General features: G+C 38.6%; 1 protein-coding gene and 1 long non-coding RNA gene across 6 annotated transcripts in view; one reads left to right on the top strand and one right to left on the bottom strand.

The window, feature by feature from the left end:
• Positions 1-6,542: 6,542 nt before the first annotated feature.
• Positions 6,543-12,374, bottom strand: SOX9 (SRY-box transcription factor 9). Its single transcript, XM_074260638.1, has 3 exons — positions 11,534-12,374; positions 9,968-10,221; positions 6,543-9,385 (listed from the first exon to the last, which is right to left on the bottom strand). The coding sequence occupies exons 1-3, from the start codon at positions 11,962-11,964 to the stop codon at positions 8,532-8,534; spliced, it is 1,539 nt and encodes a 512-aa protein (XP_074116739.1). The 5' UTR covers positions 11,965-12,374; the 3' UTR covers positions 6,543-8,531.
• A 4,049-nt stretch (positions 12,375-16,423) lies between these two features.
• Positions 16,424-19,961, top strand: part of LOC141538810 (uncharacterized) — a 181,964-nt gene continuing 178,426 nt past the window's right edge. The window contains exon 1 of one of the 5 annotated variants that reach the window (XR_012481134.1): positions 16,424-17,011. This is a non-coding gene — a long non-coding RNA (uncharacterized LOC141538810). The remainder of the gene's footprint in view (positions 17,012-19,961) is intronic. The other 4 variants (XR_012481135.1, XR_012481137.1, XR_012481138.1 and 1 more) reach the window with 4 other exon arrangements.

Genomic DNA, 19,961 nt, shown 5'->3' with positions numbered 1-19,961 from the left:
CAACATAACTTTTTCACTCTTTTTGTTGTTGTTTGCTTGTATTTTGTTTTCTTTCTCATATGTTTTGAAAATTAAAAAAAAAGATTTAGTAGTTGAAAAAAGAAGATAATAACCACATTCATCAGAATTGATCATCACATAATTTTATTGTTGCTGTGGTCAATGTTCTTTTGGTTCTACTCACTTCACTTGCATCAGTTCATGTAAATCTCTCCATGTTTCTGAAATCATCCTATTGATCATTTCTTATAGAGCAATATTATTCCATAACACTCATATATTATACCTTTTTCAGCCATTCTCTAACTGTTGAATATTCACTCAATTTCCAGTTCTTTGCCACTACAAAAAGGACTGCTACAAACATTTTTTACCTGTGGTAAAAGTTTGTGAGATGCAAAAGAGAAGTTTATGAAATGCAAAATGGATAGTATGGATTATTAAATTAAATTTAAAAGGGTTTGAACAGACAAAACCAATGCAATCAAAATTAGAAGGAAAGCAAAAAAAAAAAAAAAGAAAAACAATTTTTATTGCCAGTGTTTCAAAAAAGGCTTTATTTCTAAAATATAGGAACTGAATTAAATTTCCAAGTACACAAATCATTCCCAAATCATAAATGGTCAAAGAATATGAACAAGCCATTGTCAGATAAAGAAATTAAAGCCATCTATAAAAATTGGAAAAATATTCTCAATAACTAATAACTGGAGAAATGCAAAGTAGGACAAGTCTGAAGTAATATCTCACACCTATCAGATCTACTAAAATGACAGAAAAAAGAAAATGATAAATGTTGGCGTGGATATGGGAAAATTGGGATACTAATGCATTGTTGGTGGAGTTGTGAACTGATCCAACCATTCTGCAGAACCATTTGAAACAATGTCCAAAGGGCTATAAAACTATACACATCCTTTGATCCTGCAATACCATTGTAAAGTCTATCTCAAAGAGATCATAAAGAAGAGAAAAGGACCCACATGTTCAAAAAATATAGCCACTCTTTTTGTGTTGATAAAGAATTAGAAATTATGGAGACCTCTTTAATTTTTAGTTTTTTTTTTTTTTCGGAAAAACTGCTATAAATATTTTGTTCATTTTGTTCTTTTTCATATTTCTTTTACCTCTTTGGAGAGTAGGCTTAGAAATTATATTTCTGAGCCAGACTGTGTATGCATAGTTCAGTGACTTTAGGGGCATTGTTCCAAATTGTTTTTCAGAGTATCTGGGACAATTCTCAGCTCTATAGCTATCAATGTACCTCTTTTCTTAAATTTCTCCAACATTTCTTTTGTGTGTGTGTGTGTGTGTGTGTGTGTGTGTGTGTGTGTGAACTTTGCCAGTCTGATGAATATGAAATTGAATCTCAGTATTGCTTTAATTTGTATTTCTCTAATTATGAGTAACATGGGACATTCTTTCATATAATATAAATTAGATTTCTTACTTTGAAAACTAGTTTTTAAATCTCTTGATGATTTGCCAATAATTTTACAGGTGAGGGGACTGAGAAGCAGAGAATTTGACTAAACCGGAGTTGGAACTAATATCTAATGAGACTAAGTTAACCCCATATTTTTATTATTACTACTGCACTATGCTTCCTCATTTACAGCTCATTTAATTCTGTTTTCTGACATTGGTTGGTTGATATTTCCATTTATTTTATTGTTAGTGTAGTTATTGATATTATTCATATATATTATTTATATTCAAATTTATGTGAAATCTCAGTTTAATTAGCATCTTATAGAGCCTTGTATTTTTAAAAATCCTTATTCATTGTAAATTAAGGTTTTCATTTTTGTTGTGGTAATTTAATTTTCCTCTCTGTTTTTTGATCAAATTCCTAATAGCTTATTAAAATTTTTAGTATTTAAATGCACAGGATTGCTGGTCTCTGACCAATTGATTTCTGTATCCCCTCACATACTCATAGAAAACAAACCAAAAAAAAGCAGATAATAGAAGTTATTATTTCAATGTTAATGGGGCATTTAATCAATAATAATTAATCATCAATAATAAAAATGCAGTCTTGCCTAGTGATCACTTTAATGAAGTTCCAAGATTCTTGGTGGAATCAGAAGTGTAAAGTTAGGATTGGCTAACTGAAAATTGGTCCTGCTCTTGATATATTTTACATAGATAAGTTTGCTAGCTCAGAAGTTACTTTGTGTAATTAGAACTTAAGAGAAAAGATACTGCAGAGATAGGCCCAGGAATGCAACATTGCCTACAAATACTTAATACCATAAGAGAAAACTGTAGGCAGTGTTGCATTCATGGGCCCATCTCTTTAATACATTCCTCCCCTAGGTTATATACTTATGTACACCTCCCTCTTTTTCTTCTTCTTGAGCTTTAGAGTTGGTCTCATTTTAAAATTCTTAACCTACACTCAGAGGTATAATGAGGGCAGATGTGTCCTTATGGAATATTAACTTTAAAAGTCTCTGCCTGAAATTGCAGCTGCCATAAGGCATAAAGGGCTACCCTCAGTCAATACAGTATAAGACTTTGGAATATTTGAAAAGCTGGGAAATTTGTATAGGAATTAGAGTTTTAACCTGTGGTAGGAATTGGGGTCTTCAGTGTGATACTGCCTAGGATACAGTACTGAATCTATATTTAATGCTGATGTAGATACAAAGAACAACTGGGCTGGGAATAGGATGAAAATAGGAATGAAATCACTAGAAAGGAAGGGTTAATCAGGCAGTCTTTGATTATTTTTCTGTAAAAAACAAATACCTCATAGAGAGTTCTTTCAATATTTCTTATCATCATTGCATTTGTTCCAGGTAGGGCTGTTTTACTAATTTATTTAGAGTGGTAGAAGGTAAATGTTCCTAGAGTAGCCTTTCATCCTGCCATCTTTCCCAGAATTTCTCATGAATACATTTTTATAAAGACCACCTCCCTATCCTCAATTGCAGCCCCAGATTTATCTACTCTGTCAATTACTCAGACAACACTGGATAGACTTAACTGACCCATCTTCAGAGAATGCATAAGTTTATCCTTTACACACACACACATACACACACACACACACACACACACTATAATATTCTGGGTTTTTTTTTTTTTTTTGTTTGTTTGTTTTGTTTTGTTTTGTTTTTTTACAATCCAACATGTAAAGGCTTTGTGAGATTTCTTTGGGCAATATGTGGCAAAGGAGCTAATACTATGCAAGAAATGTTCTCAAGTCAGTGGAGAAGGTGATGACTTAGAAAAGGCTTTCCTAGAATTGTGTATTCAGTTATAGAAGATTCCAGTGTCTCTTCATTAGTGGCTTCTAAATAAGGAAGACAGTTGTCAGTTGACAGATTGGGGAAGAGCAGTGGCAAACTATGTTACCTTTAACCAGTTATTTTGTGTCTGTTAATGCATGGCACCTTTAGTCTATTTGATGGCTATTTTTTTCCTGGTCTTAGGTGAAAGACTATCCAGAGATGGAGTTCCCCAGGTTATGATCTTGTGAGCTTCAAAAGGTCAGAAGAGCCAAAAGAATTTTTTCAGCCACTGAAGGAAGTAGCAGGGACCACCAGAAATGTCCATTGTAAATGCCAGATTCAGAGAGGAACCAATGCAGCAACTGAGAGACCTACTTTCCCTAACTCAGTAGCAGATCATCCCACCAGCTGAGAGAAAGTCTAACAAAAAGCAAGCTCAACTGAGAAAGAAGATGACTTTTCCATGAGAATTCCAATCCCTTCCTCAGCGCATCCACCTGTAAGGCAAAAATGGTCTCTCAGGATCAGGAATCACAAAGTATACCTCAACCCTATTGCTACGTGTATCCCTCCAATATGTGCTTTATTACTTTGGCAAATTGTTTGAACACAGCCTCCCTATGAACTTATATGTGCAAAGGAGTATATTTCCCTGGTTTGAGAAATGCTTTTTACAACTTCTGTTCTTGCTACACTTAAAAAAAATTACTCTTGTAAAAGCTAATTGATGTCATCTGGATGATCAATGTTGGTGGGAGCACATCCATAAGAAAGAGATGCAGCAAATATAACTTTAGAAGTCATAACCCTTCAAAGTTTACCCATAAAACTTTGAGGGTAGAAAGTAGTCTTTCATCCTCAGATGAGTGAAGTTCTAAGAGAATTAGTGCAGAAAGGCATAACTCATATTTGTTATACCTTTAATGTGACTAGAATAAATGTAAATCTCTACACCTTGGTTTAAAAAAATCAATGGCAAAAGTACAGCCTCAATAAATATGTGTGTGTGTATTTTGCATGTAAACATAAGGAAAAATTGGAATTAAAATAGATTTCTTTTAGTACAAAACTAAATAATGGATTTTCATATGAGTGATGAATCTCTGTGTTGCATGGGTTAGATGCAAACTCTTACTTGATGTTTTTATGCCATAGTGTCATTTAACTTTAAGCACAACTTTCTCCTTACCCACCCTGATCAGAAAATCCTTCTGGTATCTTTTATAAATCTTCTCTTTAGATCATTCAAAGAAATTATCTTTCTTTAATATCCTCAAACATGACATTAAAACTCCTAATTCCCTGCTTGGCACAGGCTTAGAATACTCTGCCTCTTTATCTTTTAGAATCCTTTGGTGTCTTTAAAGCACTGCCCAGGTACCCCTTTATATGAGGTCTTTCCTGATCCACCAGCTATTGACACATATTACTTTCTCTAGAAATTTCCATCTCTCTAGGTCTCAATTTCTCTTCTTTAAAAGAAGACTTTAAACTAATCAATTTATAAGGTCCCTTTCCAGCTGTAGCACTTTATGGATTATGAGTTTAAAGTCACATAGTAAGTTAGTGAGAGAAGAAAAAATCTTGCTCTGGAATGGCCAGATGTGCTCTTTAAGTCATGGGATCAGAAAGAGGTGGGAGAAAGAATTATTAATATTTTAATAGATGATGAATTTTTCAGGTGTTTGTCAATCAGAAAGGGAAAGGAACAATTAAGAAAATATGTATAGGGGAAGTGCTAGAAATAGTTCAAAGAGAGGTAAAGAAGAATCATAGAGGGGCAACAAGCTAGATGATGCAGTGAATAGAACATTGGCCCTGAAGTCAGAAGGACCTAAATTTAAATCTGATATCTGACTTAAGCCCAATTGCCTCACCAAAAATAAAATAAAATAAAATAATTTTTTAAAAAGAAGAAAAACCATAGAACCCTAGATTATTAAATTAAGGGAAGTACCTTAGATATAATTTAATCCATTTCCTCTGCCGCATACACAGCTAAGGCCCAGAAGAATTAAGAGATTGTTTAGTTCAAATACCTGTTCAGGATTTGGCAGTGTGAAATGAGAACCCAGATCTCCTGACTCTTACTCAAGTGCTGAATTAGATGCTAAAAGGGATAGGAAGAATTTGGAAAGGAGATTTGGTTATAATGACACAGGTTTTACCTGAACACAGATTTTGGTAATGGCATTCTTTTGGTTGCTTATATGGGAGACAGAAGAAAACTCCACTAAGCAAAATTAGTATACATGTGGCAGGAAGCCTGTACAGACTGTCAGAAACATCCACTCCAGTGCAAAAAATCAGGCTATAAGAAAAGTCTTCATTCATAGGGGAATCTTACAGAGTTGAAGAAATGTACTCTTAGCTCTAATGTGGGTGAGGGTGGAGTGGGGGAGGAGTGGTGGGTGTGGTGGGGAGGAGAGTAGATGATTTCATCTGTTTAGTGAAAAATGACCTGCAAGTTTCTCTGATCTTGGAAACTATATAATTCAGGCCAAAGAAAACAGAATTCGATCTTATTACCTCCTTGAATCTTCTATGATGACTTTGCATCAGTTCTAAAGGAGTTATGCTGAAAAAGTCCCATTTAATATCATTGTCTTGGCAGAGAAACTAAAAAGATATTGGATCATTTTATGGGTTAACAGGATGGATTTTCCTACATGCCCCTTAGGAACACATTACTTTAACTCTTTTCAATTTGTCTTCCTTCCTCCCTCTTTTCCTTCCTTTCTTCCTTCCTTCCTTCTTCTCTTCCTTTCTTTTTTCCTTTTTTCTTTCTTCTTTTATCATTAGACAATATTTTTCATTGGTATGCATCCAGAAGAGCAAAGAATTTGTACTATTAAGTTAAAACTAGGAATTCACCCACTCTGGCATCTTGTCTCTATCAACAGCTACTGATTTCTGGTTTAATGTTCCCTTCTACCCTCTCTAGGGGAATGCTTTTTTTTTTTTTTTTTTTTTCCCCTTCAGCATGAGATTGAAACCAGAATCAGAAACATTCTGCCCAAGTAGGCAACGATTGACATATGTTTTTCTATCAAATTTATTAGAATGGGACTTTTCAAAGTTAGTTTTCATGCTTAGGGGTGGATGGATGTAGGGAATAGGTCTATTCATTTCTCTGAATTGACTCAGCTAGATCTGAAGAAAGCAATAAGGCTAAATCTTTATTTAAGTGATTGCCAGGAAAATGACAGCATCATAGGGATGAAAGTAAACAGAATCTTGTCACCATTGAATCTTTTTTCCTTCTTATTGTATTCCTCTATTAATAAAACCATTTGACTGTTTTCTATTTTTAGTACAATGTATATTTATTGTAAACAATAATATACAAAAAAGGTAAGTTTCACAAAGAGAACAAGGATTTTTTTTTTTTAAGTGAAACAAACAAAAGACAAACACAAAACCAAACTTACCTAAAGACAAATATGATTTAAATGTCAGGTCTTTTAAGTTACAGAAATACTTTAAAAAGATCTGCTTTTATACAGAAATTGAAAGATGCCATATTAAAAGAGTTTTTATTCTACTGAATTCTAAAACTGTTAATATATCATTTTTAAATAAAAAAAAAGTTTGCTGTCTTTTTCAAAAATCAGTTCTCAACTGTCCAGCAATAGCCTAATTAAAGTAAGTTAGTCAGTCTATTATCTCCCTCCCCTCCCCCTCAGAAGAAAATATGCAGGGGAATAGGAAGATGATACATACTTTTGATGTTTGGGGTCACACACACACACACACTCACATACTCATTCACTCACTCACTCATACATACATACATACACCTAAAATTTGGACAGCTTGAAGAACCGTGGCAGAAAATAATGCAAATGATTCTATATCTGGAATCTTATTTGTATGAAAAAGACAACATTTCCAGTTTATTAAAAAAAAAAAAAGAAGAGGAAAATGTATTTGTACAAACTTAGGACACAAATCCCAAAGAACTGTTTTTAATAATAATTAAAAAGAATAAAGAGATAAATAAAAAAAAAATTGGTTACAATTAAGGCCATAATTTAACAATAGGTGACCATACCCTTCAAGGAAGGCTCCAACAACTTACTAATTTTAAAAGTTTTTTTTTTTTTAAAAGAGGAAGATCAATTTTTAAAAATTAAAACCTCTTTTCTTACAAAATAAATAATTATAGCATGTGGAATGTCTTAAAGGTACACTGTTTGCATTTGGGGGTTTAGAAGATGGTTTAGGAGTGGACTCCAGCATGATACTGGGCAGAAAAGGGAGTATGGAAGGTTTTTTTTAGGGCACTTAAGTTTACTATTGAGACTTCCCAGGAAACTGTTTTTACCTCCCTTGGTGCCTGCCTTTGGCAACTTTTTTTCTAAAGATTGCATGGAGAAAACCCACTCAAAGACCATGTGAGCTATTCCTAGTAGCATGATTTTAAGGCTCAAGGTATTTTTCTTTTTAAAAAAAAAATAAAAGCAAAACTTACCCCAGGCTCCTCCAGATTCCTGTCTTTATTTCCATACTAAAAATAAGGCCTTTTAAATTTCTCTTTTCGAGGCAGCCTCACCTTGAATCTTACAGACTTTAGAATTGAGGAAAGCTAACCCCCAATACTGATCACATAAGGGTTCTGTTTTGGAGTTAATGCACACAGACACACATACAATTTTAAGAGAAGATATATCTGTACAAAAATACCTCTGACTTCAAGAAAAGCTAGGGCATACTTTCACTAAAGAGTAGTTTTAGCTGTTGGAAAAATAAGAGCATTTTAAAAATTCTCTCTAAAAATATGTATAAATCCCCTCAAAATGATAATGAATCATACACAGTACATACTAAAAAATATTTAAAATAGAGAATATTCCTCACAGAGGACTCTTTTTTTTCTTTAATTACAGCTAAAAAATAATTACAAAGTCCAAGCACAGGCAAAGAAAGACTGAACTACAGCGGCTATATGATTCTCCATCAATCTCTGTGCTTGCCTTGAAGAATATTTAAGTCCAGTTCTGGAATGATTGTAGTGAGTTCTGCTGGTCTATTTATGGGGAGTGGTCTGGCCACTGATTCTGGAGAAGGCTCTAGTGCATTTGGACAACTTTTCTGCTTTGTGTTTGTTGTTGTCAACCTTAGTGTCTTTGAAGAATAAAGAAAAAAAAAGGTCTAAAGGTGATTTTATTGCTCCTGGGTTTTTTTTTTTTTGTTGTTGTTGTTGTTGTTGTTTGTTTGTTTGTTTTGTTTTATTTTGTTTTGTTTTGTTTTGTTTTTGTATTAGGAATATTATTTTTCTTATTCTTCTCATGGTCTGGTGAGCTGCGTGTAGACTGGTTGTTCCCAGTGTTGTGGGCTGTGGGTCTGGGGAATGGAAGGGACTCCAGTTGTGTCAGCGATGGGGGTGTACATGGGTCGCTGGGCAGGGTTCATGTAGGTGAACGTGGAGTAGAGGCTGGAGCTCTGGCCTGCAGCGTGGCTATAGTAGGAGTTGGAGTTCTGGTGGTCTGTGTAATCATACTGGGAGCGAGTGATGGTAGGGTAAGAGGGGCTGTAATGGGGCAGGCTGAAGGGATTGTAGGGGATCTGCTGCGGGGAATGTTGCTGCTGTTCACTGTAATGGCTGGGGCTGAGCTGCTCTGTCTTGATGTGTGTTCTCTGCGACTGGCCCTGCTCACTGCTCAGAGGAGTGAGGGTATGGGGCTGAGATGGTGCTTGTGGCTGCTGGGCTGATTGCTGCTGCTGCTGTTGTGGTGTCGGCTGTTGCTGGGCCTGAGGAGGCTGAGGTGGTGGTGGAGGCTGTTGAGGAGGTGGGGGCTGCTGAGGCTGCTGCTGTTTAGACATCCACGAAGATGGGGGGGCAGAGGTACTGCTGATGCCATAGCTCCCCGTGTAAGTAACCTGACCAGGCTGGCCATGAGTAACTGGGACTCCTGGGTGGCCATTAGGTGGGAGATATTGATCAAATTCATTAACGTCAAAGGTCTCGATGTTAGAGATGACATCACTACTCAGTTCCCCTATGTCCACATCTCGGAAATCGATAGGGGGCTGTCTTCCCCCTTCCTGCAGGGGGCGTCCCTCTCTCTTCAGGTCAGCCTTGCCTGCCTGCACATCAGTTTTGGGAGTGGTAGGTGGGGTAGGTGGGCCCTGAGACTGTCCTGTAGAAAAGAAGAAAAACAGAAAAGTCAGTATTAGGTTTGATAAGTGCTTGGGCTAAATAATTGCATAGACCTGTCTGGGAAACACTTTTACAACCCCTGTTTAACTGCTAAGGTGTAATAAAGACCCTGACCTGAGCAGGCAGTGACCCAGAATAGTGATAAGTCACTGAATGATTAACTTAAGGGGGGGGGCACACCTAGCCACCTACTTTTATCTTCGGAAGATCTGAAGTCAAGTAGTTCTGATATATTAAACTGAGCATATTTTAGGCCAGCTGTGGTGTGTTTGGGGAGTGGGTGGAGAATAGATAGCATTTCTCTTTATGGAGTATTTGAGAGCCTTTGCAAATCTGCAATATTGCAACTTGGAAAAAAATGTAGCTGTTTCAATATGGCAGGTTACAAAAATGCCCTGAATTTGTAAATTTATACGCAGAAGGCATTGTGGGTCTTGGTTAGCCAGAGTTGGTATATATGAGTGGAAATCTCCTTGGGGGTGGAAAGAAGGGAAACACTCTGATGAATGTATCTGTGAATGGCTTTGGAAGTAGTAGGTGGAGGGGATAGGGTAGAACATACCAGAATGCTCCCCAGGGGAGTGCACTTCACTCATGCCAGAAGAAGAGTGCGGAGAGTCAGCCTGCAGCGCCTTGAAGATGGCATTGGGTGAGATGTGTGTCTGCTCGGTACCTTCCTCCTGCTCTGCCTGTCCATTTTTGACTGACTTCCTCCTCCGAGGCTGGTACTTGTAGTCTGGGTGGTCCTTCTTGTGCTGAACCCTCAATCGCTCTGCCTCTTCCACAAAAGGCCGTTTCTCACTCTCATTTAACAGCCTGAGCAGAGGGGGAAAAGAGAGGAGAGAGAGGGTGAATATAGTAGTATAGCTGTCAATTTGGAGAAGTTTGGGGCCCTGGTATTTGCCAATACAACTATTTTCCTAGGAAACCTCTCTTAAAAGACTATCTGGAAGAAATTGCAATCTTCCTCCTGTTTTCTACACAAGTTGCTTTGGCCAATAAAGGAATTGTAACTTATTTTTAAAAATAAAATTTTAAAAATTAAATAAAACTGTATTCTGTAAATTACACAAAGTAATTATCTTCCTTTTCTTCTCTCCCTCTCTCCTCTCCATTAAACAACCATGAGATGGGCACAGTGTTCAGCTGCTTCTCTTTGGAGAATTTGCTATCTCTCTCTCATTCTCTCTCTCTCTTTCTCTCTCTCTCTCTCTCTCTCTCTCTCTCTCTCTCTCTCTCTCTCTCTTTCTCTCTCTCTCTCTCTCTCTCTCTCTCTCTCTCTCTCTCTCTCTCTCTCTCTCTCTCTCTCTCTCTCTCTCTCTCTCTCTCTCTCTCTCTCTCTCTCTCTCTCTCTCTCCCTCCCCCTCCCTCCCTTCCTTCCTTTCTTTAAAAAAAAAGAAAAGAAAACGTTGCTTTTTTCTCCATTCTTGGTAAATGCGTTAAACTGAGAAGGCCTACTTTGCTTTTGCCCCTACTTTTCCTTCTCCCCAAATCCAGTCTCTTCTCTCCTTTACATAGGTTCATAATTATGTCCTTTCCTAGACTCTTCTCTCTACCTCTGTGGAGCACTATCTAGTTACTCAATTAATTACACAAGAAGCCATCATCGAAAGCAAAGAATTCCTCCTATATATCCCAGCCCCCTTTCTTCTTCTCTTTCTTTTGCCCTCTCCCTTTCTCTCGGGAAGATCGCACTTAAGTTCCCTTAGGGAGTTTGGCTGGCACAGAAACGCACAGACGCACACATCTCCATCCACCGTCTCCCCGCCCATCTCACTGCTAATCGAGTTTGAAGTTTAATCTTCTGTTTTCAAAATCGTCCTATATCCCTTCCTATACACACTTTATGCAGCCCTATTTTCGTTCCCTCATTTCATGGGCAATATCGAACTTACAATGTCCCTTTTCCACGCTTCCAGTAAGACAGCACTCCAGCCCCTCCGGGTAAGAGTGTTGGAAAACTTAAGTTTGCAAAACATGGCATCCAAGTGGTCAAACTGAGAGCTGCCCGTTATTGCACCTCCAGTTTTTCCCCCACCCTCTCCCCCAAAGCCCCCAAACTCCAATTCCTTTCAGTCCCCTGCAGTCAGCCGGGGAGAGCGGATTGGTATCTCCTTGAAGAACATACCTCCAGAGCTTGCCCAGAGTCTTGCTGAGCTCGGCGTTGTGCAGGTGCGGGTACTGGTCGGCAAGCTTCCTTCGAGCTGCTTGCGCCCACACCATGAAGGCGTTCATGGGCCGCTTGACATGTGGCTTGTTCTTGCTAGAGCCATTGACTCGTACGGGCATGGGCACCAGGGTCCAGTCGTAGCCTTTGAGCACTTGGCTAACTGCCTCCCGGATGCACACGGGGAACTTGTCCTCCTCGCTCTCCTTTTTCAGGTCGGAATCGCCCTTGGGGAAAGTGTTCTCCTGGGGCCGGGTGTTCTCTGTGTCCGAACCCGAGCCCGAGGGGCAGGGCGAGCCCGCTGAGTCCTCCGACATAGTGGGGCTGGGGGCTCCGGACAGGCCCTTCTCCTGCTCGTCGGTCATCTTCATGAAGGGGTCGAGGAGATTCATGCGACAACCCGAGAGAGGGGACGGGTTATGAGAAAAGGCGACCCGGGGCTCTGACCCAAGGCACTGCCAGGCGGGAGGCGTGGAGTCCTCTGGCCTCGACTGGCCGGAGAAAGAGCAGCTGGCTGCACCGCAAGCTCCCGAGACCGCCGAGCCGCACTGATGCAGAGATCTGCGGCACAGCTGGGGGGTGTCCAGCCCGCCGCCACCCGCTCGAAGTTAGGAGATTCAAGGAACAAAATGAAATCAAAAGAAAAAGAGAGAGAGAAAGTGGGTGCTCTTTCTCTTCTCCAAAGAAAAGTTCGTGGGGAGGGAGGGGGGAAGTGGGAGGGTTTGGAATCGAGGCTTCACCAAAGTACCTAGTCAATTTTCAAGCCCGGCTCTCTACTCTCCAACTCTCTGGCTCAGTCTCTTTAATAAATACTCCCTCACCTTAGAGACTTTCGGCCAATCACAGCCCGGCCTTTCACAGCTGATTGGTCAAAAGTTTTGGGGAGGGGAGCGCAGTTTGCAGTTAGGGGATGGGAGGGGCGGGATGGTGGTGGGGGTGGGGATGGGGTGTAAGGAAGGAGGGGGACCAGAAATGTCTGTGTGATTTTGCTGCACTCTTGGTATGTCAGAAGTTTTGTTCTATCTCAGGGCAAACTAGTATGTGTGTGTGTGTGTGTGTGTGTGTGTGTGTGTGTGTGTGTGTACGCGCGCGCGCGCGCGTGTTTGTCTAGACAGACTTAAAAAAAAAGTTTTCAGACGACCGAGGATGTAGATGGAGTTTACCGTCCGGTGAAAGCGACTCTGTGGCTCCAAATGTCTCACACAGATTATTCGCTTAGAGCTGGCCTCGGAATATGTTTAGGGGGGAAAAAAATAAAGTAGCAAAATGTTTGGTGATTTAACGGCTGCGATTATTCCGTTGTGGAATAATAGCATAAATAGATTAACGTGTCATGCTTCGCTGTGGTTGGTGTCGCTTGTCAAATATGCTGCGGAGCTGCTACTTCAAACCCAGGTAGTGCCCACTAAGCTAATGCTGGGCATCGCTGGAATTCGAGCTTGACGCTACCCCCACCCTCTCCGTGCCCCGTCCACCCCATCCACGCGGTTGGGTAGATGGCAAACGTAGCCTTGATCTCTGACAAGCCGTTAAAACTTCTACCGGGACCGGCTTCCCACCTTCCTCACTCTTGGTTATATTGCACAGCCATACGCAGGTCTTCTAACAGGAAGGACTCATCATCTATAAAATTTGTTTTCAACTGAGAACGACTTGCTCGTCGTTCAAAGCTGATTCAACTAGCTCTCTCCCCTAACCCACGATGCAGTGAGGGACAGCTTGTCAAAGGTTTGTCATCTAACAACCCAAATAAAGAATTCCCGCCCCCCCCCCCCACGCCCCCAAAGCGCTTCTTTTTACTCAAGTTATAGTGTACCTTCATTATGTCTAAGAAGAACGCTAGGCATTTTCACTTTCTTCTCTCTTCGGGCTCTACTATAAAAAAGGTTGGGGAATGCCTTTTTAGACATTTTTTAAAAAGTGTTGTCTCTCGCTACAGAAAGTTTTTAAAAGACAAATACTCAAAGAAGTTAAAGTCAAATAACATGGATTATGAGATGGTGTTGAACACATGAACAGTCTTAGAAGTCCTGTGGGATTTGCGTCTTAAAAATTTCACAAAACAAGAATAACTTGGAATAATTCGTCATTTTTACACACGCAACCCTCTTTTCCCACTCTTAGACATTTTCACTTGGAATTAGATGACTTTTTTGGAGGGGAGGTTGAATTTACGAGCGGTACATAAAATGTCTCTCCTAATTTAATTTGAAAATAGCTGGCAGTGTTTGATAGTTTTCTTAAAAAGAAAAAAAAAATCTTTTTTCTCGTGAAGGGTTTTTAAAAAATTGGCTCCTCTTCTCTAAAAGAAAGTTTAAAAAATTTTTTTTTAAAGAAATGTTTGCTCAACACAATGTGGCCACAGTGGTATGACTTTCAAATAATTCTTATTTGACACTAGAGAAAGTAAAATCTTAACCATCTGCGTAACTATGTTTGTGTGTTGAAAAAATTACCATACAACCAACTTGAATCTGCATCTGTTTGAATTGGCAAGTAGGATGTAAATAGGGCATATAGCTTTCTGGAGGATGGGGGTGGGGAGATGGAATTGTATTGTGTATTCCTGTGTTTTGAAAGAGGGAATTATAAATGTAATTGATTTTTTTTTCTAACTAGAAAATACTAGAATACATGCAGACTGCAAGCTGTGAGCAGATTTTTAAAAAAATTGCTAGAATATATAGAAGAGTTTTAAAATATTAATTTCTACAATTAATCACTAGCACAATGGCAGCTAGGTGGACGCTGACCTTAAAGTATTTTAAAACATTTCTCTGAGTAGTTCCCAATACAACATATTATATATTATATACAATGTTACATTAAATTTTATGTATTATGTACCCTTATTTTACAAAAACGGTAAATGTTCTTTATGCACTTTTTGTGTATTTGCGATATGCATATAGTCATACCTTCTTGAAACTTAATTGTAAACTTTCAGACGGACTTAAATTAAAAAAAAAAAAGACAAAAAAAAATCATGCAATTCCTATTGTCATCCAGAGGGGGCACCAAAAGCTCAGAAAAGAGCGAATTCGTCGTTTCTAGGAGAACTTTAGAAAAACTTTGAAAGGGAAAGAAAGTTTCGAGTTTTAATCTGGAGTTTGGTGATGTGTGTGATTTATATCTTTTGGAGTTCGTGGACAACTCTCTCTTTTTCTCTTTCTCCTTTTTTCCTCTCTCTCTATCCTCCTCTTCTTTCTCCTCTTCTTCCCTCTAATTCTGTCTCTTGTTCTATATCTATGTCTGTTTCTTCATCTGTCTCTGGTTTTGTCTCTATGTGTTCCCGACTCTTTGCTTCTGCTTTTTTTTTCTTCTTCTGGATTTGTCGCTCTCTCTTTCTTTGGGTATCTGTCTTTGTACCTGCCTCTGTCTCTGTCTGTCTCTCTGTGTCTCTGTCTCTATCCCTTTCCTGATTGTCTTTCTCCCTATTGAGCTCCAACTTTTCTGAATTCTTCTGGCCAAACCGGGAGGGGAGATTGAGATGGGAATGAATGGAGAGGTGAGTGGATAGGAATGAATGGTGTCTGGGGGCCATAATGAAAGAGGAAATGTCCAAGGTTTGATTCATAGCCAAATAGTGAAATTGATGTTCTCACCCCAAGGGCACTCCAAGTGCCCTCCCTGCCATTTGCATGGCACAAATGCGCTGGTCAGAAGCTTCCTCTCCTGGAGAAATTGATAAGACTATGGAGCAGACTTGGCAACTAGTTCTTACATTTAAAGGAAAAGGTTTCCAAGAGAAATTCAGTTTTCTTTTCCAATGACATTATTCCTGAATTTTCCCAGGTCACCCATTCTCAAAGGCAAATGACCCATCTTCTTTAGTGCCTACTCAAAGTTTCCTACATCAGGACACCTGGATTTAGACAACAACAGACAAACCTGAAAAAAAGAGATATTTAAGAAAGAAAAAAAGTAGATTCCTTCAGTAGACAGTTCTTAGAAAGTTGTGATAGTGTATGTGGTGTGTGTGTGTGTGTGTGTGTGTGTGTGTGTGTGTGTGTGTGTATTTACAGGATTGAGAAGCAGCAGGCCAGGAATTGTAGAGTGATAGTATTGAAGAGAAGCCAAGTAGTTTTTAAGATAACCTTTAATAACTGTATTGTTGTTATAGTTTAAGTAGTTCTCTCCATCATCTTTTGACCATTTTTCTTTTTTAAGAGTACCACGATTTTAAGTGGACACATCATAGCTGTAGATAGACAGTATAAAGTCTGTGACATGGGCAGCTAGATCTGAAGGACAGTTTGGCCTAGATTCCTAGAAAACCAAATTCTAGGAGCTCTTTTATTTACCTTTCTCCCCTATTTGTGTTTTCCTACCTCCTTCACTTACTCTAAGCATTTTTCTATTCTCTTTCTGGGAGGACAGAAAATCAGGACAGGATGAAATTGATCTATTTGGGAAAAGCTAATAAAATGGAGGAGCCACTATTGAGTTTTCTGTTTGAAATTAAACTAGAAGTTTTACTAGCAATTTTCTCCACCTAAACAGACAATAAGCTATCCCTCTAGTCTTGGGCATTTATTGTGGGTCTTCAGAACAGGTGAAAAGTCAATAAGGCCTCTTTTCCTTCCCCTCCAAAGAACTGTGCCAGTCTTTTATCCCAAGAAGAACAGCCAGCAAGCCCTTTGGCTTACAAAGACCCAACTAGTGTAATTAATTCTTTCTTTTGTCTTGCCGGGGCTTTTTTTTTTTTAATTTTATCTATGAGTTTGGAAGAAGCCTTTGAGGTGAGAGCCACAGGTAAGTGTGATCTCTTGGATGCACGTTTGACTGAGAAGAAATAGAGACTGGAAACAGTGGCACACTATCTTAAAGAATGTAGTAGGCACTCAGTAAATATTTGTTGAATGAAAGAACACGTCATCTTTGCGTATGATATGTATGTGTGCTTCACATCACAACCTAAGAAGAGTCTCCATAAGAACAATACATAGAGAGTGACTTTCTTCCCCCCATCTTAATGCAGTTTTAAACTATTGGTATTTAAACCATTGTACACCTTGTGTACAAAGTTGTGTTTCTATATTTTAATTTCCCTTTATGAAATAGACTCTTAAAAACTTATAAGGATGAAACAGATGTTAGTCAGCTAAAATTGGTGTTATATAGATTTGGTAGAACAGAAACTCCTGCTTAATTTGTTTTTCAAGGGAGGACTTCATTTCCCTAACCTTGGAGATTTTTCAGATGCTAATGGGCACACGTACTTATGTATGCGTGCTTGTTTGTATGTTGGGGGCTAGGGCTGGGAGACTGGAATCATTGCAGAGTGGCTAGCTAGGCTGCGTGCCTGCGTGCGCGGTGTGCATTGCATTGAAGACTGCGGGATATTTAGAGGGCAAGGAGCCAGTCTGGTTGGGCGAGTTAAGCGGCAAAGAAAAATCTACGGACCATTTTCTTGTTTACAAGTAATAGAGGAAGGAGGTAGGAAAAGCCCCAAAGAGTGTGGTTGGCTTTCTTCCCGAAAATTCGTGTCCTTAACTATGGGGCCTTCTCTTTGTCTCTCTTTTAATCGTCCCCAATTCATCCTTAAAACTCTTGGGGGAATTTAGGGGAAAGGCAGGAAAGGATGATCCCAGGACAACATTTTTGGGATTCATTTAATTTTTTTCCCCCTCAGTTTTAACCAGAGGTGGTTTGGCTCAGCTTAATAAAGCTGAATTCAGTTGCCCGACGTAGGCTAGGTGGGACAGGGAACTGTATTTAGCCTGGGTTGGCTTTGCCCCATAGCTCTTGCCTCGGAGCTGCTTTCTTATTCTTCCTTTTCTTCTTTTCCCAAGGCTACTTTGTCTCTGTTGCCGCAGCAAAGGGGCAAGGGACGAACAGCCATCAGACTAGTAAAACAAGCAGCAGGGATTTTGAGGGGTTTGCTTGGAGGTAGTAGTGTGGTAGGTGTGGATGGAAAGGCTGGCCTTTCTTAGCTAGAAGGTGCTTTTAACCCTGCTTTCATAAAATCCCACTTCAAGGTTCAAAGTTGGGGGAAGGGCAATTTTAACCATTTCAACGCAACAAGAAATCTTTGTAAATCCTTGAAAAAGGGGGGAGATCTTATAAACAACAATAATAATTAAAATTAATTTTATATCTGCCGAATATAGACTAATGTACATTCTCTGTTAAACTCTCGGATGTGTGCATGCGTATGTGTGTATGTGTGTGTGTGTAGAGGATATTTGATGATGAGTGAATAAAGAAATCTAGGCTAGCTTTCTAAAACCCTAGTTTTAAAAATTGTTCATTTTTCTTTGAAAAACATGGAAGGGAAGGATTTAACAACGGGAAGTACCGAAATATACATCTGGTAGGCATGAAAGATTCCACACTTATTCTCTCCTCTTTCCACCTTCTCTTGTGATTTATATATTTAAAGAAGTCACTCTGCCATCATCACCTTTGTTGAGATCTTGGGCTTTGGATTTGGATGTCTTGACTGTATTTACTGTCTTGACTGGATGCAGCACTGTCTGTCTTATTGCCACCCTACATTACTTTCACAATGATTCATTTCTTTCATTGACTCCCTACTTGGTCTCAGAGGGTTATCAAAGAGTTTCAATATGGAAGTGAGTGACTTCCCAACTTTGGAGCTGGTAACATTGGAGTCATCTATGACAGAATTCTGGGGAATCTTTTAGGGAGTGTTTCTTTGAATGTTGCCTTCCAATAAAGTGGGAAACAAACATAATCCTTGGGGAAATGTCCTTTTCAAATGTAGTCTGCAGAGAACCTCCCTGCTCCCTCCAAGCAAAAACAAACAAAAAACCCCAGATACTCTAAAATCTTTGCTACTCTACTAGAGAGCCAAAGGAGGAAAGCTAATGATATACTATAACTTTAAAGCTTATGAAATATATTAAATATTTAATTCACATGAGAGAACACATTTGTCTTCCTTCTTCTAAGTAAGGACTGTGGAACATTTTTTGTCCAAATCATTGAATCTTGAAACCTGTGTTAAAAAAAAAAAAAGTCACTACAAATTTCTTCAATCTTTAGCTGGCATATTTTAAGGAGTCACTAGTCTCTTATGAGTTATAACTAAAAGTACTATTGCCAAAGCAATGCCCTTGATCATTTCCACTGGGAATTTCTGTACAGGAAGATAGACTTTCCTGCATTACTTTTATGCTTCTATTCTTATGTTCTTACCAGTGTCAGCTTTAAAGGTATTTGGATTCAGAATCTCTCTCAATTCATCCCTATTTCTCATAAAGGAGATAAACAAAACTTATCTGATTTTAAATTTTAGCTTAACCCCCCTTTTCATTTTCTTTTGTTCATGAGACTAAAGTAAAAAGTTGTGGGTTGCTGGGATGAAAATTGTACTGGTAAAAAAGGTGTGGAAAATCTAGTTCCTACTCTGTTCTGGCCTGAACTTTTTTTTTTTTTAATCATTAAAATTCCTTCCAGACAGACACAGGGTTCCACTTTTCCCTTTCACAATGGGGAAGGACTGAAATCACTTTTCTTATTATAAAATATATTCATTTACTTTTCAGATTTTTGCCTGAACCCAGGGAATGCTTCCACAGAGGATCTCTCTCCAACTTCTCAACATATAATTGTACTTGAGAATTATTATTTATTTTATTTTTTTATTATATATTTTTATTTACAAGACATATGCATGGGTAATTTTCCAGCATCAACAATTGCAAAACCTTTTGTTCCAATTTTCCCCTTCCTTCCCCCCCCCTCAGATGGCAGGTTGATCAATACATGTTAAACATGTTAAAACATAAGTTAAATATAATATATACATGTCCATACAGTTATTTTGCTATACAAAAAGAATCAGACTTTGAAATAGTGTACAATTATGAAGGTAATAACAAATGCAGGTGGACAAAAATAGAGGGATTGGGAATGCTATGTAATGGTTCATAGTCATCTCCCAGAGTTCTTTGGCTGGGTGTAACTGTTTCAATTAATTACTGATCAATTGGAACTGATTTGTCCGGGCCTATCATAATTGAGACAATTATTATTTAGAAAAATTATTTACCTTTGGTATTCCTCAGCATTTCTCAGTGCTTATCACCAGGATAGAATATCTATTAGGTTTCATGTGTCATGGCAAAACAGAGAATGACTGATTAAACAAATGAAAAAAATAATATAGAGGGGCAAGGCCACTTTAGTTTTAAATATCTGGGTAAATGATCAATAAGCCAATAAAGATTTATTAAGCACTTGCATGTCAAACTCTGTGTTAAGCCTGGAGCTACAAAGGAAAAAATTAAAATATATATATATTCCTAGGTACACCGAGCTCACATTCTTAATGGGGAGATAGCATACTCACAAACTAATGTATAAAATATAGATACAGAATAGATAGAAAGCAGAATTAGAGAGGAAGGCTGAAGGGTTT

Source organism: Sminthopsis crassicaudata, chromosome 4 (genome assembly GCF_048593235.1).
Source record: "Sminthopsis crassicaudata isolate SCR6 chromosome 4, ASM4859323v1, whole genome shotgun sequence".
NCBI classification, from domain to species: Eukaryota; Metazoa; Chordata; class Mammalia; order Dasyuromorphia; family Dasyuridae; genus Sminthopsis; species Sminthopsis crassicaudata.
The sequence above is the reverse complement of the archived record's forward strand: the minus strand, read 5'-3'. Positions and strand labels throughout refer to the sequence as shown.

Coding starts and splice junctions, on each gene's coding strand:
- SOX9 (XM_074260638.1), bottom strand. CDS start 11,964: ATGAATCTCCTCGACCCCTTCATGAAGATGACCGACGAGCAGGAGAAG. Junction 10,222..11,533: donor ACTCTGGGCAAGCTCTGGAG/GTATGTTCTTCA, acceptor CCCTCTGCTCAG/GCTGTTAAATGAGAGTGAGA. Junction 9,386..9,967: donor CTCCCCTGGGGAGCATTCTG/GTATGTTCTACC, acceptor TCTTTTCTACAG/GACAGTCTCAGGGCCCACCT.